Raw genomic sequence first — 17,345 nt, forward strand, 5'->3', positions numbered from 1 at the left:
AATATGCCTAGTTGATTACTGTCATAACTACTTATATAAACATCCTTGAGGAAGCTATTGTAGAAATACACCTAGTATGAATACTATTATAACTACTTGTATGAACACATCTGAGGAAGCTATTGCATGAATATGCCTAGTTGATTACTGTCATAACTACTTATATAAACATCCTTGAGGAAGCTATTGTAGAAATACACCTAGTATGAATACTATTATAACTACTTGTATGAACACATCTGAGGAAGCTATTGCATGAATATGCCTAGTTGATTACTCTCATAACTACTTATATAAACATCCTTGAGGAAGCTATTGTAGAAATACACCTAGTATGAATACTATTATAACTACTTGTATGAACACATTTGAGGAAGCTGTTGCATGAATATGCCTGGTATGATTACTGTTATAACTCTTATTATGAACCCGCTTGAGGAAGGTAATGTATGAATACTAGTATAACTACATGTATGAACACGTCTGGGGTAGCTAGCATGGATACAACTATAACTACTTGTATGAACAGATATAAGGAAGCTGTTGTATGAATACTATTATAACTACTTGTATAAACACATCTGAAGAGGCTAGTATAATTACTGTTATAACTACTTGCATGAACCCTCTTGAGGAAGCTACTGTATAAATACTAGTGTAACTACATCTATGAACACATCTGAGGAAGCTAGTATGGATACTAGTGGGAATACACCTGAGAAAGATATTGCATGAATACGCCTAGTACGAATACTATTATAACTACTTGTATAAACACATCTGAGGAAGCTATTGCATGAATACGCCTAGTACGAATACTATTATAACTACTTGTATGAACATATCTGAGGAAGCTGTTGCATGAATATGCCTAGTATGATTACTGTTATAACATGGATACGACTATAACTACTTGTATGAACAGATATAAGGAAGCTGTTGTATGAATACTATTATAACTACTTGTATAATTATATCTGAGGAAGCTGGTATAATTACTGTTATAACTACTTGTATAAACCCGCTTGGAAAAGCTATTGAATGAATACTAGTATAACTACATGTATGAACACGTCTGAGGAAGGTAATATAACTCTAGTATAACTACTTTTGAACACACCTGAGAAAGCTTTTGTATATTGCAACACGTGTTGCCGTTTTACAAATTATTCAGTGAAAATATCATTGTGAAATATCACTTGAATATATGATGGTAGATAATGTCAATCCAAACAGCCTTTCTTGATATTTTTTGTATTTGGAAATATAGGATAGTTGCAGCAATTACTAATTTTTGGTTTTCCATGTATAATGAAATGTGAAAACCCTTATATCCACTGAAAGACCAAACCATTTTAGATTGGAAACTAATATGGTACCAAACATTTTACAGAAACATATCTTAATATGGCCGTTGTTGATATATGAAATTTTTGGAACATTTTTACTAGTTTGTTGTGTTTTGAAGAGAAGACATCGACTTTCATGGTTATTTTTTCCCATCCATTTTTGCACAGCCATTAAGAATGATTCAATATCCTTCTCCAAGGCACTTCCAATTTGTTCTTTTATCAAAATATCAACACTATCAGCATAGTCATAGATACTATTTAGTAACTGTTAGCTCCAAGCATAAACGATCGTAATTCTTTTTTTTCAAGTAAACCCTTCTAATTAAAAAATATTTAAAGTACGCCACTGCCTTCTGTTCGTTCGATGAATAAAATAACAGTGTTTGAATAGCGGACGATGTATTAGAGTGTCTACTAACAAGTCGATTGAAGTGAAAATTAAACAAAAGATAACAGCAAAATCAAAGCTTTTATCAGTAACTTATTTCAAATTATTAAAACAAATCAAGGCACTTTTGCATCCGACTCTCATCACTCAACACATCAATAAAATGTCTAAAGTACCAAAAGTTAAACTCAACAGCGGCTATGAGATCCCTCAGTTTGGTCTAGGAACATGGAAGGTGAGTTTTTGTTCGTTCTTTTAGGATTTTAATGAATGAAATACAGTTCGAAATGAACTAATCCGTAAATCAAATCATCTAGGAGAACAATTCGTAAATATTAAACTCAGTCGTTTTCCACGCAATGTGTTTGGTCCAGTCATCATAGTCAAAATTAGGTGAATATCTCGTAATTTGAGATACACAGCTATAAACTTGTATAGACTTGTATTTCGACATCCTGGAAGTTGTCTCAAAACCTACATGTAGAAGAGGCTGCGCGACTGTAAAAATATAAGGTTAAAGGTCACAAAAATCGATTTTTTGACCATTTCTTGCAAATATCTCATTCCCTATGGTTTTTCGCTATTTATATTCGTCATTAATATTATAGAAGATCAAATTTCCTACAACTTTCATTTCAAAACTTTTTTTATACGTTGAATGGTTATCAAAATAGAGGACGGAAAGCCCGCGGTTAGAGCATCCTCTACATTTTAAATAAAAAATAATCAAGTACCTACATCTTCTTTACCTGGAAATCGGAACGCCTATTATGTAAAAACAAAAATATACTCTTCCAAAAGTTTTGATAACGATCCTAGTTCAAAAAAACGCATTTCGCTTCTGCACGCATCGAGTGGCTGTGATTCAATTTCTTAAAAAGAGAAAACACGTTTTTGAAAGCATTTGAGAAAAGCATTAAATTAATTTGCAGTAGCATTTGGAGAAGAAAACTGTCCGGTTCAAAGATTATTTGAAAATGGAATAATACTCCACAATCTGTGGACAGTATCGATCATCTTCGTTATGCACAAACGTTAAGTCTACAAAACTGAAATAAACAACAAGTGCAGCAGCTCACCAAGATCTCAATCGTTTTTATTGTCAAGTTCAAACTTGATTAGGGCATGATTTGGAACCCCAGCGATAGGATTGGACAAAACGTAATGAATTTCTTGAACCTATCACACAATTTTAGCACCCGCTCCGGAGAAATTGCTCAAAACAATATTCGGCAACTTCAAGAGTGATTGTGGTTTGTAGATGAAGGAAATCGGGGTTGCAGCTATTTAGCTCGTGGCCAGTGTAATGGGTAAGCTTGTCTCAATGCTTTACCATATCAGAGCGATGTCAAAGATGGCAGAAACTTTGACCCCGAAATCATGGCAGACCTGAAAACAAATGTCGTTGAAGACGATAAAGAAGAGGACTTTGAAATACTACAGCGGTCGGAAGATGACGATGAAGAAGATGGGTAATCGAAATTGTTAGTTGTAGTTCTTGTGAATTTCATTAATTTAAAAAAAAACATTAATTGAGAATCCCTCTCCTTCTTTTTGAGTCACTTCAAGAAGTTATTAATATAAATAACATTAGAATTGGAATATAATTCAGATATTTTCCCTAATAATCCTATAACTACACGGGCAGGTTAGTGTTATTAAATAAATTGATACTCAATTGAAAAGGGATACGTAAGTGAAATAATTAATCAATATGATGTAATAGTTGATAAGAAAGAAAGATTATTAATAATTATGTGTTAATCAGTAATAAATAGGCTTTATACGGCATGCTTACGATCGGGACTACAAGATGACCTCAAACAATGCTCTAACGTTATAGGGAATTCAATTCTCTATAATATTGATGAGCGAAAAACCCATAGATAACGAGATATTTGCAAAGAATATGCAAAAAATCGATTTTAGTGACCTGTGACCTTAGATTTGAAAAGTCTCGTATACCTTATGAGTATGAGTACTGAGACAACTTTAAAAACGTCAAAATAAAAGTTTATAAGATTTTATAGCCGGGTATCTTGAATTCTGAGGTAAATTGACTAAGATGACTGGACTAATTTTAACACAAGGCCGAAGCCGAAGCGGTGTTGCCATGCTTCAAAATTTATAATCCACATAATATCTTAGCTGATATGCTCGTAATGCATCTATTTGTTAATTATATGTGGGTGAATGGTGATTACAGATAAATGAAAATTGATATCAAATTGGTGTCGAAATACATATCACCATAATGTGAAAGTAAGTAACATATATTCGAACTGAATTGGCAGTGTAATTATGTTTTGTTTTCTTACTGAAAACTAATCAATTGATCAGGACCGGCTTTGAAACTATTTTGAAAAGTGTCAAAGAATTTTCATATTCAAGAAACACAACATGAGATAACACTGAAATTGATTTTCTCGACAAAAAGAGCCATTGTTTCGTTGGCTGTGTGACAAGTGGCGACATTCTGTTGGAAACATATATGGTCCAGGTCCATATTCCAAATTTTTGGCCACAAGAAGTCTGTTATAATCTCGCGATGGAATCAACATCAGTTATTATGGTTGGACCACCCTATAGATCTGGAGACGGAACACACTTATATCCTGAATTTCACTAGTTCGGACTTCCATACTATATAAAATGATTTGAAATCCCTGAAACAACAATAGCTGAAAATAACAATTGTAATAACCAAAATAAACCTGAAATGAAATAATAGTGAAATAAAATACAAGTAAAAATAGAACAATTGAATAAATAAAAATGAAGAAATGAAAAAAGAAAATAAAAATAAAATGTGGAGAGATTCCAAGTCACGTTAGTTCACGACGTTTCGATTGTTAGTATCTACAATCGTCTTCGGGTGATGACTGGACTGATTCCTCCGAGAGATGACTATTTATAGGTCGTTCGAGTACTTTCACTTATCCCCGCTTTCCATTTTCCGCTTCACTGGTTCCGTGGAAAATGACCGTTTTGGCGGGAGTTAGCCATTTTTTCGCTTGATGATGGGTTTCCATATGTTGCGTATTTCTACGCTAGCTTGGCTGAATACGTTGTTGGACAACATGTATGCGGCTTCCTTGAATTTTCTCCTAAACCAATGTTCCTCTCTGTTCAAGATCTCAGCTTGGGACCACTCGATGTTGTGTTGATGGGTCCAAACATGGTCTGCTATTCCTGATTTGCTGGATTCCCCTCGCTGTGTGTGTTTCTTGTGCTCGGCAATGCGAACATTCAATGGCCTCTTAGTTTCACCAAATAGGATTTTCCGCACTCACAGGGTATCCGGTAAATGCAATTCTTGGAAACGCAGTCCGCGTTTGGTGGCCTGGTTTTCGTGAGGCTGCTACGGATAGTGTTACCGGATCTGAAACAGGTTCTAATGTTGTACTTGGAACCAATTCTTCTTATCCTCTCCGATAATCCTCTGATGTAGGGAAGTGCAAGCACTGGTTGTGACGGCTTCTCTTTCTTGCGAGGCTCCTGCTGTCTTCTAGCCAAAGTCTTTTCTACCATCGCTTTGGAGTAGCCATTCCGTTGAAGATCATTTTTGATGGTGTCTAGTTCCTTCTCGAGACCTTCCTTCGTATTACAAAGCCCAAAAGCACTGTCTAATAGAGTCTTGATGATTCCTCTTTTAGTCGATTGATGGTGGTTGGATTCGTGGTTCAGATACTGTCCCGTATGAGTGGGTTTTCGGTATACAGATGTTTCCCACTTAGTGTCGGTCCTCTTCACCAAAATGTCTAAGAATGGCAATTCGTTGTGGATTTCCTTCTCCACTGTGAAATTGATGGAAGATCTCACGCTGTTGATGTGGAAGGCGTCTAGTTCAGTATTCTCATGGTTCCATATTATGAAGGTGTCGTCAACATATCTTAACCAGACTCGAGGTTTCTTGTGGGCTTCTCTGATGGCCAGAGTTTCAAACCACTCCATATGTATGTTGGCTATGACTGGTGAAAGTGGCGATCCTATTGGCAGTCCCTCATCTTGTATAAAGAATTCGTCCTTCAGTTGGAAATAACAGTTTCGTACACAGCATCCTAGTAATTCCATGATTACTTCTATAGGTAGATTCGTTCTCTCTTTCAGGTTCCCGTCTTCGGATAGCTTTCTCTGTATGATTTGGAGTGCTTCTTCTACCGGAACGCTGGTGTAAAGGCTTTCCACGTCGAAACTGATTAGTTGACCTTCCTGTGTGACCTTAATTGACCCTAGTAGTTCGACAAAATGCCTTGAATTCTTCACAAAAGAGGATGTTTTTCCTTGTAATGGTTGTATTAAGGGAAGTAAAATTCTAGACAAGTTTTGAGTAGCCAAATCTCTGGAGCTGATGATCGGTCTGAGCGGAACGTCCTTCTTGTGGATTTTGGGTAGAAAATGGAGAGCGGAGATAAGTGAAAGTACTCGAACGATCTATAAATAGTCATCTCTCGGAGGAATCAGTCCTGTCATCACCCGAAGACGATTGTAGATACTAACAATCGAAACGTCGTGAACTAACGTGACTTGGAATCCCTCCACTTTTTATTTTTATTTTATTTTTTTATTTTATTTTTTCATTTCTATTCATTCAATTGTTCTATTTTACTTGTATTTTATTTCACGATTATTTCATTTCGGTTTATACCATTGTTATTTTAAGCTATTCATTTTCAATTTTTCTTTTTTAGTTGTTTCAGGGATTTCAAATCATTTTATATATTAGACAATGGAAGTCAGAACTAGTGAAATTCATCATGAAACATTGTCAATCACCTTCAAACAAACACTTATATCCTATTGTCAATAAATTTCGTTTATTGTCATTTTAATGCAATCCAGTTGTATACAATATTTTGAAATAATGATATAAAACCCCTGTGACAGTGCTCAAAATATTTTCATAGTCTGACATCATTATTATACTAAAAACTCTTTCCTTTAGTCCAAGCCTGGCGAAGTAGAACAGGCAGTAAAGGATGCGATCGATATAGGCTACAGACACATCGACTGCGCGTATATCTACGGCAATGAGAAGGAAGTTGGAGCAGCTCTCAAAGCCAAGTTTGAAGATGGAACCGTCAAAAGGGAAGATCTGTTCGTTACCAGCAAGTTATGGAACACCTTCCACAGACCTGATCTCGTTCCGGGTGCCGTGAAAGAATCATTGAAAAATCTAGGATTGGAGTATTTGGATTTATACCTGATTCACTGGCCTCAAGGTTACAAGGTACGTTTGAGTATACTAATTAATAAAAACCACTTCAAACTGATAGTAGTACAGATAGTAAGTTTCTCATACCTTCTGTAGGAAGATGGAGAAACATTCCCAAGAGATGCTGCAGGAAACATTTTGTTCAGCGATGTGGATTATGTGGACACCTGGAAAGCGATGGAAGAGGTTGCCAAAAGAGGGTATGCAAAATCCATTGGGGTTTCTAATTTCAACAAGAGCCAACTCGAAAGGGTTCTTGCAGCTGCTTCAATTAAACCAGCTGTTAACCAGGTGAGAAAAGGGTATCAAGTTCAGATGAAAATTGAATGATGTTTTTGTGTTTCAAACTTCTTGAGATGAAATGCATTCACAATATTTTAATTGGAAAATTTCCCATTTCACTTTTTTAACAATTTGCTTGGTATTCAAATATTGACAAAATGGTTTAGACTTTCACGGCTGAGGTTTTCAGTGTCATTGCTTTTCGAGTTTGAGAGCCATGGATTTTTGGAAAAAAAGAAGCGGTGAACCTCAATCAAATATGGAATCCTATTTTAAGGAATTCGAGAATAAGGAACAGGACAACAGCCAGCAAGATTGTTAATGTTCCAGGTTCAAGTGCAGGTACGAATACAGGTACAAATGCAGGTACAAATGCAGGTACAAATGCAGGTACAAATGCAGGTACAAATACAGGTACAAATACAACTGATTACCTGACAAGGCATAAATACGCTTTACGAAGCCTAAAAGGTAGTCATCGGACAGCAATCCATGATGGTTAAACCTCTGAAGAAGCTTAGCCACTCGGGCCAGCGAAACGTCAGAAAGAAATTCCAAAAATCCACGGCTTTCAAACTCGAAAAGCAATGACACTGTATTCAAATATTCTTTTCAAATATGACTGTCCACAGTTGAAGATGATTGATTTACTGAATTTTATTATACAGCCTAAAAGTTGTTGACTGCTAAATTGACTACTGTTGTACTGTATCATATTGTATTTGAGTATGATTTTGATTTTTAATACCTATTTATGCATATGTATGCATATGTACCAATTTATTTCAAATTTCGTACCTCGGAATAAGTATTCACTTACTTATGGAGTATCTCGTTATTTATCTGTATTTTATGCTTTTTGTATTTAGGAATTTGAAATAAATAACATTATCATCATCATTACTACATTTTAATGTAAATGGTTTAGATTTCTTCAGTTATATATCATCTCTCAACTTCATTTTTCAGGTAGAATGCCACCCTTACCTGAACCAAAGTAAGTTGATCGACTTCTGCAGATCCAAAGGAATCGCCGTTACAGGCTACAGTCCATTGGGTTCCCCAGATCGTCCATGGGCAACCCCTGAAGAGCCCCAGCTGATGGATGATCCCAAGTTGAAAGAGCTTGCAAAGAAGTACAACAAGACCCCAGCTCAGATACTTCTGAGGTATCCCATAGAAAGAGGAGTGATAACAATTCCAAAGTCTGTAACGAAGTCAAGGATCCAGCAGAATTTCGAAATTTTCGACTTCTCCTTGTCCAAAGAAGATGTTGCTTATTTGGATACTTTTGACTGCAACGGGAGATTCTGTCCAATGACAGCGTAAGTGGAATCCGTATTCAACTAGAAAATATTTCCTAACCTCCACGAACGACGAAGATCTATCTCGCAGCGAAGCTCATAACTAGTTACTGAACTATTTGACTATTTCTGATAGAAAATAATCATGAATACCAGCATAATCATTGCTACTCTTTGATATCCGAGGATTAAGTTCTCTATGGATCCTATAGATGGGGTCTTCCTCAGGGAAGATGTCGTCTACCTTACTTACTCAGGCTTGTCCTTTAAGGACACTTGAGCCCAGCAATGCGGTTGTGGTCCAACTTAGCACCACTGATGATACCTGTGGCGAGTCGAAACATCGCCGTTTGCTGTTGAATCCTAAATGCGTGGAGTTTGGACTCTGGTTTTCAACATGATGTTGGGAAACAATCTGGAAATGGTTTCTTGTGACGAATTTAAATGTGTTTGTTACCTTTGGATAGTTTTGCTATTTTACTGTAGTTCAAAAACTCAATACAATGAACTTTTCACTATCTCGAATTGACATTGACATTGACAAGCCAAATAATCTGCTTTAAATTTCATATTTAACAAATTTAAGTGGACTGGCTTTGGAAATATTGAATCAGAGGTACAACATCTTGACGAGATTTATTAAAAAAAAACGTTAATCAATAATTGTACTTACAGAAATTTGAATCGGACATTCCCAAAACTTTTCACCCCGTTCTCATAAAAACGATTATGACAAAGTATGAAGCCACACAATAAATTTGGTTTTGATGCACTTTAATTTTGATAACGCATATGACGGAATTGAAAATGAAATATTACTAATTGACGTTTTTTATTTTCAGATCCTTGGGTCACAAATACCATCCATTTGAACACGACGACTATTGAAAACTGTTAATCCTAAGTGAGCTATCTCTACGAATGTATTTTGTTTTCAGTGAAAGTTTATCATCCTCAATGATATCATTAAATGTCTCCATATAACTAGTGAGGAGAATATTATTTCTTAGGCTCCTCACCCAACAAATGTAATTGAGTGAATATTATTTCTTAGGCTCCTCACCCAACAAATGTAATTGAGTGAATCGTTGTTTGAAGAAAATCGCAGTGGAAAAACTCGAGAAACCGAAAAATTGAAGTCCAGGAGAACTAAGTCACGTGCAATATGAATGTGTAATACATAATGTATTTCGAACTCCATTCCCACCAACTGAATTCTAGAATCAATTCCTATCTTTCTTTGAGGTTAGGTTGTTTTTCTCCGATAAAATTGCATGTGCTAAACAACATAACCACAAAAATTCTTCATTCCATATTACACTATACTGCTGAACATAGTTATAAACAAATAAAAACTCTCTATACTTTTTCTTTAACTTCAAACAACCATTTTAAAACAATGACAGCTGTAAATATTTCAGTTTCGCGCATGCCAGTCTTCGTTTCACCAATATGCATAGAAATGCCTTGTTGTTATCACTTGGAACCCTATTGATCCACTGCACTGTTGATACTTCATAAAGATAAAGATATCCACACATGCTGATCATTTTAGCCCGTTTAGTATGTCTCAACTTTGACAACCAAGTTATAAATGCAGCATATGTCATCATGGGTTTAACCACTATGGTGTAGAGCCACTACATCACGTCTAGTTCAAGCCCTCATGTCTATCTGTGGATGCGTCTAGCCAGCAACATTTCTATCACCGTCTTTCTTCCAACTCTTTCTAGATGTTGGTTCCAGATCAACCCGGCATCTAGAATCACATTCAGATATTTGACCAGAGTTATCAGTGTTCACTTGGAACTGAACAAAGCATAAACAAGGCCAGTGACGAGACTTTGGAATCGGATAGATTACGACCACGTCGACGAGTCATGTAACTTTAATTTCAAGTGGTTCTTGATGATTTCTTCAAAACAGAAGCCGAAACGTCCAACAGATGAAAACTACAGACGTGTTTCAACCCGGACGCCATTACACCAAATTGCTGACCGCGGAAACCTAATACATATAAATAGATATAGATATTTCCGATAGTGTATGATATAAATTAAAAATAGAACAATTCGTGGGCACAACACTTCAGAAACCTCGAAGTTCTGGTAAAAAAACACCTTACCCCTTGCCTCTCATACTCAGATGTTTCACTCCGTGTAAAGTGACCTGCCCGGTACTGATGACCTCAAAACCGGTCTATCGGTTGGTCGTACCGACCAAGTGAAAATAATTTTTGCAGAAAGTAACTTGCGGCAAATCTTCCAAAGGGAAGACGTTGCACAGGTGCCTGATGTGTTTGTGGAGTTGTTTCCTAGCTTTGTCTGCAGAACATCCCATTGAATCAACTGCAGAAAATGTTCATGACTAACTGGAACTATATTTGTTCGGTCGGGAACTCAGGCGATAATCATGGGAAGATTGCTATCTTCTCCGGCCACAAAAGTGAGAATCTCTGGAAGGGAAATTGACTAACAAGCGCGGGTAAAGTACCTCGGCCTTCTAATAGACCGTAGGCTCACTTGGAACCCGCACATTATGTGCATCAAGTCGAAGATCAAGGGTCGTCAAGATCGGCTAAAAGGGTAAAGGAGCTGGGCAACAACCTGGATGAAAACAAGACGACGAACAGGTTTGGTCGGGATACTCAGACGGTTCACTCCGTTCTAAAAAGACCATGCCCGGTACTGATAATGGGGCGAGTACCCCGAAACCGGTCTATCGGTTGGTCGTACCGATAAAATTAATTTCTGCTTTTCATAGTGGGAAGTAACTTGCGACGAATCTTCCAAATGGAAGACGTTGCACAGGTGCCTGATGGTTTTACTTCAGCTTTCTGCGTGGCATTAGCTGGGTTAGTTCTTGTTTTTTCACCAAAAATTTCAAAATGTCGTGAATAAATACAAAACATGAAATGAAATTAAGTATATTCAGAAACCAGTTACATATTACAACCAGTATTGGCAATCAGTTCCTTGGGACACTTAACTTGTTTGAAAGAGACATCAGGATTAGGAATGCCCTCCATAAAATCAAATCTGAAATAGCACCCGCTACGCAGCGGTTCGGGAAGAAGCGTGTCACACTCCTCCCTGGTATCTATACCCATAACTCTGTCGCCCCAACCATCTGGACCCGAGTGCCACTGTAAGTCGCAGCCATTGTGGAGACCCACTCCACCCCCGGGAATAGCAATATCGAACTGGTTGGCGTGCAAGTCGCTACCGGCGTTGGTGATTTGAGCCAGCATGTACTTGCCCTCCAAACCACTCTTGAAGGAGAGGAGAACGCAAGCGCAGCAGTAGCTGTAGTCGACGCCTCCCGTGAAAGAAGCTGCGACGTATCCGTAGGCGAATGTGTCGTTCACAGCGTAGTTTTGTTGGTTGTTGCACATGTAAGATGTTCCGTTCTTTCCCGGGTCACAGGCTGCCATAATCTCGGGGTCTAGTACTGTAACGCCATCAGCGGCACAGGAGGTTACAGGATTGGCGGTGTGGTCGTTGAGGTTTCCTCTCCATCCGCATGATGGCTTGCAGCAGTCCCAGTAGCGAGTGGTGATGGCATCTCCACTTATACCTCCTTCTATAACCTCTACGTTCGGGTAATAGTCGATGGTACCTGCAGTCACTGAAATATAAAAGTGAACGGTTTAGATTCGAACCTTGACTGTACCTAGTTGCAGATAATATTGAATGAATTAGAAAATATACACTGACATTTGAAAACTAGGAACTCAATTGACAAAATTCGGAATTATATAACTTCAGAGGAAGGACATCTTTCTAGCGATCTTGCTTGGAAAGTATCAATACATTACAAGATGAACGGGAGAAGAACAAGATAGTGGAACATAATCGTATCCAAGAAGAAGTCCAGTAAAGAGAGTAGATTACGGAAAAGAAATAAAATTGAGATGGATATGGACAAAATAGGAATGAAGTGAAGTGAAAAATAGAATAAATAATAGAAAACAAGTGGTGAGTTTGATGATACCAAAAATGAGGACAGCAAATAGGAAGCTCAGAAGTACCATAAAAGTTATGGATGACAGCAAAAGGAATAAATTCAAGGCAAACAGCAATGGGAAAAGCTTTGAACAAAGATAACGAATATCATAAAACTTCGAAACATTTATACATAGAGAAGAATATAAAATTAATTCGAAGCATAAATTTCCCCTAACGAAGATTGACAATTTGCGATGTACAATGAACAACTCCAAATAATTAACAAATACTATATGTAGGTATCGAAACTGAAATGTGATTACCATGAATAAGGTATCGAAGACTGAGCTTCTAAATACTCCGTGAAAGCTTGTAGTCCAGAGTCTGTCATATCGTTTAATGATTTATTTATAAATAAGATGTCAGCAGAACCTCTGCTGCAGTAAATGAAATGTCAGCAGAGCCTCTGCTAACATCTTATTTACTGCTGACATAGTTATCCCATCTTATAATGGACCAGATTACTCTGAAGGTTCATGAAATAAAAGATTACGTGATATGGTATACCAGCAGAGCTGGGTTTGGAAGTCTTAGGGGCAACGAAGAAGTGGAGGCCCCTAATTTTTTTGCTACAAAAAAAAAAGTTAATCAAAACTAATCACGGACTGTGGCTGCTCATCGTTATGAGTTTCAAGTCAGTACACCTCGAACTTCACTGTTTAAGAACTCTTTCAGTTGGAGAACTGCGAGATAAACTTCCCGAGAATGTTTTTCTAAATGGATTCAATCTCCAGCTCTTAGAGCGGTGCCTGTACCTGTAGTGCTGTAGTACTTGTGTTTTGTCCTCACCACCAGTCGAAGGCAAATGAGGGAACACGATGGGCCCTCAACGAAAATAAAAAATTTCAAAAAGGGGGAGGGGCTTAATATCGACGCGTTCAATAGAAGATATTGTTAAAAAATTCCATTCAAGGAATTTCCACAAATGATTTTTGAAATATTGAGCTCGAAGAACGCAGAAGTTATTAGGATGATCTGCAGACAGGGTCAACCTTTTGTTGGATAATTTTTACTTATTTTATTTCTCTTCATCTGATAGGTAAAAAAAGTGTTGCCACTGAAATACTCGATCAAATCAAAAATTGATAATAAGTTTCGAAACTTGATCACAAGTTTCGACTTCTGAGGGTTGTCATTCGTAGGAGTGCGACAGCTGGTTAATGGAAAAACATATTTTAAACATACATATTTTTAACATATGAACTGCCAGCCAGTTCTCAACCAAGATCTGTGCCATCGAGCCATCATTTAGTTTTTGACGAATATTTTTTCAAGTGCTGATACTGACCTCAAACAAATGTTTGGCATCTAATTTGTTCTTTCCAAAGTCGATTTTTTTCCCGGACTATATAATGAGTGAGCTACGCATGAAAAGTTCTGAACACGCCAAGACATTTAAAAAAAATCAGCCGATCATTCCATTTACTTACCACAGGAAGTTATGACGAATAAGAAAGAAATAATATTGACGATCATGTTTACGATTTGAACCAATAACTAATATGGTTACTAAGTACTCGGTTTTATTTTTATACTAAGCCCCATCTGGAAGTTCAAGTGTTGAACAAATAAAACTGCGAGCTGATGTCATTTTTGATATGATGATTGATGTTCTCCGAATTATAGGGTGAATATTATCGAAGAAGCTCTTTCAATATTTCAGATTTTACCTTTATACTGAGGTAAGAAATTCGAAATTTCTCATCAAGTACTCCATTCAGCACCAGGAGACATTATTTATGTGAATTTTGACAACTCACCTCTACTGCGATTTCAATGTAGTCCTGTCCTGATATACGTAAATTCTTTTGGCCACTATGATTTTCAATTTGCGGGGTTGAATTCCTGCTCCCCGATGTATCTGTAGAGTAGGGAGGTTGAGTGTAGATCCACAGTACTTACGCCACATGTGACCCATTGTACATCCTCCCGAGGAGTTATCCTCCTAGGTCATCGTCCATCCTGTCCTTTCCAGGGAGGAAGGAATAGGAGACATCTTCTTTGTATTGGCAGGTGTAGGCCAAGATTCGCCGAACACACAATCTCTTTGGCAACCTTGAGGTGACTCACGGCGGCCTCCGCGAAGGTTTTGGAAGATGCAGCGACGTTACTGTCGTTGCGCGGCTTCTTCTTGGGATTCCCTTCGTGGAGGTGCACAAGTGCGGTAGCTTTTCTGCAGGGGCAGCCGGTTCCTTGCCTTTATTCAAGATGGAGCTCTTGGCGCCCACCACAGAAAGTGCACTTGCTGTTGGAGGTGGAGTGGAGGAGGAGAAAGAGGGTGCACTTATAGTTGCTGCCACTCCTGCCTCCTTCGCTCTCTTTCTCCTTTTGGCATCGGCGCCGCAAATGCCCTTACATATCACTAGGTGATCTGTCCAGTATCATTCCAAGCGGTGGACTCGGGTGGACATTTCTGTTCATCCCCAGCCACTGCCTTAGATTAAGGTGGGCATTTCTGCCTCGAGATTGGTTTTTATTTTTGTCGTTTCTGTTTTTGCGTTTGTTTCATTCATGTGTGTTCCCACGAGTAGCAAGGGAAGAGTTGGTCACTTCTGGCAGAGCCCCGCATTACCAGGGTTAAGCTGATTTCAGTTCCCCTTACTCTACTTATTTCTGCTACTGACCAGCAGTCCGGCGACCCCGTCCGTATGGCCACATTGGCTTCCCGGACAGGGCCTCCAGGCCCCTGGCCGTTCCCCTATCCGCTATCTGGGGACGCGCCCGATAGGTAGCCCAACCCAAGGGCTCCCCGATGTATATATTCCTGATGAAAAGAAAAACACATTATTTTTTCAGCGAGGAGTTTATATAGGTCGAACCCTCTTCTGGAAGGTGCGCCAATATAATTAATCAAAACTCTCCTGTGAATGAAGTAGTCACGATTCAGAAATGACAACATCCTGCCAATGACCGTTTGAGATTTCCGCTACGCAACAAGCAACGACGGCAATCAGGTATGCTTTGATGAGTAAAAATAGAATATTTGACATAAAAAGCCAAGTTAGCATCATCGGGAGGTGACTAAAACTAAATTTTGACGAATCATCCCTTACCTATTGCCTTAAGTTCTACCTGTAATCCGAGACTCTACCTGGTGTTCATAGATTTCGTTCGACATTTTGCGATTTCCAAACTTTCAATAGCATCTAATAATTTGTTGACATGTATCGGTCTCGACAATTTTCTGAGCTTTCCTCGTTCAATCTGTGGCCGTTCTACATTGCATGTTGAGCAATACTGGACTTCTCTGGTGTTTGTTACCGAATATATAAAACATGTTTCTCGTAGCTAACTATTAGTTCGCTTTGTTTTACCGACATCCTACCGACATATTTCCTACCAACATGTTTCCTACCGACATGTTTCCTACCGACATGTTTCATCACAGCTTATTTTGCCTTCGGGTTGCTCAATATGGTATATGCGAAGAACCTTTAAATTCGATAGAAACCTCCTTAAAAAACAAGAAGCAGACTGTCAGCATTTTCTATCGTAACCATTCAGTAGAGCATCATATCAATTCTAATCAAGTAGTAGTCGACGATGGAGTACCGCAAGGGTCCATATTGGAGCCTGTACTCCCTATATTAAATCTGAATGAAATTGGGTGTATCTCTGCAGAGGCGATGTCCATTTATGCCGCCGCTACGACCATATATCGAAACCCCTACCTTGTATGTTTTCAGAAATATATTGAAAGATATGCTTGTAAAGAAGTGTATTTGTTCTATAGATTACTTTTTGTCCGAAACTTGACAAGGGAAGTCCAAAAGACAAAGTCGAGAATTTGGAAAAGTCTGGAATTTACGAAATTGAATGTAAGGACTGCGATGCAAAATATTATGGACAGACAAAAAGGTCTATTAAAGTAAGATATAAGGAACACATAGCACACTTAAAATATGAAAGACCTGAAAAATCAGCAGTCGCCCATCATATTTTGCAACAAAACCATTCCATAAAATTCAGTTCATTGAGATTAGTTAGACAAGTTAACAACAATAGGCAACTAGATGCCTATGATAGTGTAGAAATAAGTAAAAACAATAATATTATGAATAACGATGACGGACCTATACCAAAGAGCATACTATATAGCTTGTTAAAATAAAATAAAATAATGTTGTTGGGTTTACTGATTACTACATAAGCACTTATTGCAAAAATAAATTTGGATAGGCAATATTGTGGAAATAATTTAGGTTGGTATACCTGTATGGTTGGTACGCCTGTATGGGTTACTATATAGCTTAAATAGGGTTAGCTCGCATTAGTTTCTAGTTTTAATCTTCCTCTTTGAAGATGATAACTTGGTGATCGAAACACGTGTCGAGGTGTTAAAAATAACGATTTGGTGTTGGGAAAAAAACTCCAGTAATATTCATTACTACACCAAAGGTTCCAAACAGTGCATCATAAGTGCGAAACTTGACAGAAGAAAATAATTTATATTTATCAATTTCTTAATGTATTTTTATTTGGTAAAATGATTTTTGTGTATCCAACGAATCCCATACAACATCGGCTGCAAGTGGATAGTGAAATATTATTATTATCATTATTTATTATTTATTATTTGTGAAAGTGTACGAGCAGTTTTCATCTTTCCAGCTGAAATATAATGTTATGGACTATAATAAGTGTATTTTTTTCGTATGAATTCATTACTTTTTATCATGATCCAATTGAAATATCTCGAATGTAAATGAAAAAATATCGTTTTTGAAAGTGGAAAATAATAAATAACAGAGATTACTGTTACTAAGTAAATGAGTTTTCCGATATTTTGAGTATGCT

General features: G+C 37.6%; 2 protein-coding genes across 2 annotated transcripts; one reads left to right on the plus strand and one right to left on the minus strand.

Moving 5' to 3' along the window:
- The first annotated feature begins 1,748 nt into the window (after nt 1-1,748).
- LOC111517546 (aldo-keto reductase 1B) lies at nt 1,749-9,530 on the plus strand. Its single transcript, XM_023173737.2, has 5 exons — nt 1,749-1,975; nt 6,686-6,970; nt 7,052-7,246; nt 8,207-8,562; nt 9,384-9,530. The coding sequence occupies exons 1-5, from the start codon at nt 1,904-1,906 to the stop codon at nt 9,427-9,429; spliced, it is 954 nt and encodes a 317-aa protein (XP_023029505.2). The 5' UTR covers nt 1,749-1,903; the 3' UTR covers nt 9,430-9,530.
- A 1,921-nt stretch (nt 9,531-11,451) lies between these two features.
- On the minus strand, nt 11,452-14,125 carry LOC111517547 (endoglucanase). Its single transcript, XM_023173738.2, has 2 exons — nt 13,979-14,125; nt 11,452-12,168 (listed from the first exon to the last, which is right to left on the minus strand). Exons 1-2 carry the CDS (start codon nt 14,022-14,024, stop codon nt 11,483-11,485), a joined length of 732 nt encoding a protein of 243 aa, XP_023029506.1. The 5' UTR covers nt 14,025-14,125; the 3' UTR covers nt 11,452-11,482.
- Between the last annotated feature and the right edge of the window lie 3,220 nt (nt 14,126-17,345).

Source organism: Leptinotarsa decemlineata, unplaced genomic scaffold, assembly GCF_025532065.1.
Source record: "Leptinotarsa decemlineata unplaced genomic scaffold, Ldec_3_MD MMD2_tig00026361_RagTag_RagTag, whole genome shotgun sequence".
In the NCBI taxonomy this organism is placed as follows: domain Eukaryota; kingdom Metazoa; phylum Arthropoda; class Insecta; order Coleoptera; family Chrysomelidae; genus Leptinotarsa; species Leptinotarsa decemlineata.

Excerpts from the sequence above, each read along its gene's own strand:
- LOC111517546 (XM_023173737.2), top strand. The coding sequence starts at position 1,904 with ATGTCTAAAGTACCAAAAGTTAAACTCAACAGCGGCTATGAGATCCCT. Across the intron at positions 1,976-6,685 it reads TTGGTCTAGGAACATGGAAG|TCCAAGCCTGGCGAAGTAGA; the intron begins GTGAGTTTTTGT and ends TCTTTCCTTTAG. Across the intron at positions 6,971-7,051 it reads ACTGGCCTCAAGGTTACAAG|GAAGATGGAGAAACATTCCC; the intron begins GTACGTTTGAGT and ends TACCTTCTGTAG.
- LOC111517547 (XM_023173738.2), bottom strand. The coding sequence starts at position 14,024 with ATGATCGTCAATATTATTTCTTTCTTATTCGTCATAACTTCCTGTG. Across the intron at positions 12,169-13,978 it reads ATTCGTCATAACTTCCTGTG|TGACTGCAGGTACCATCGAC; the intron begins GTAAGTAAATGG and ends TTTATATTTCAG.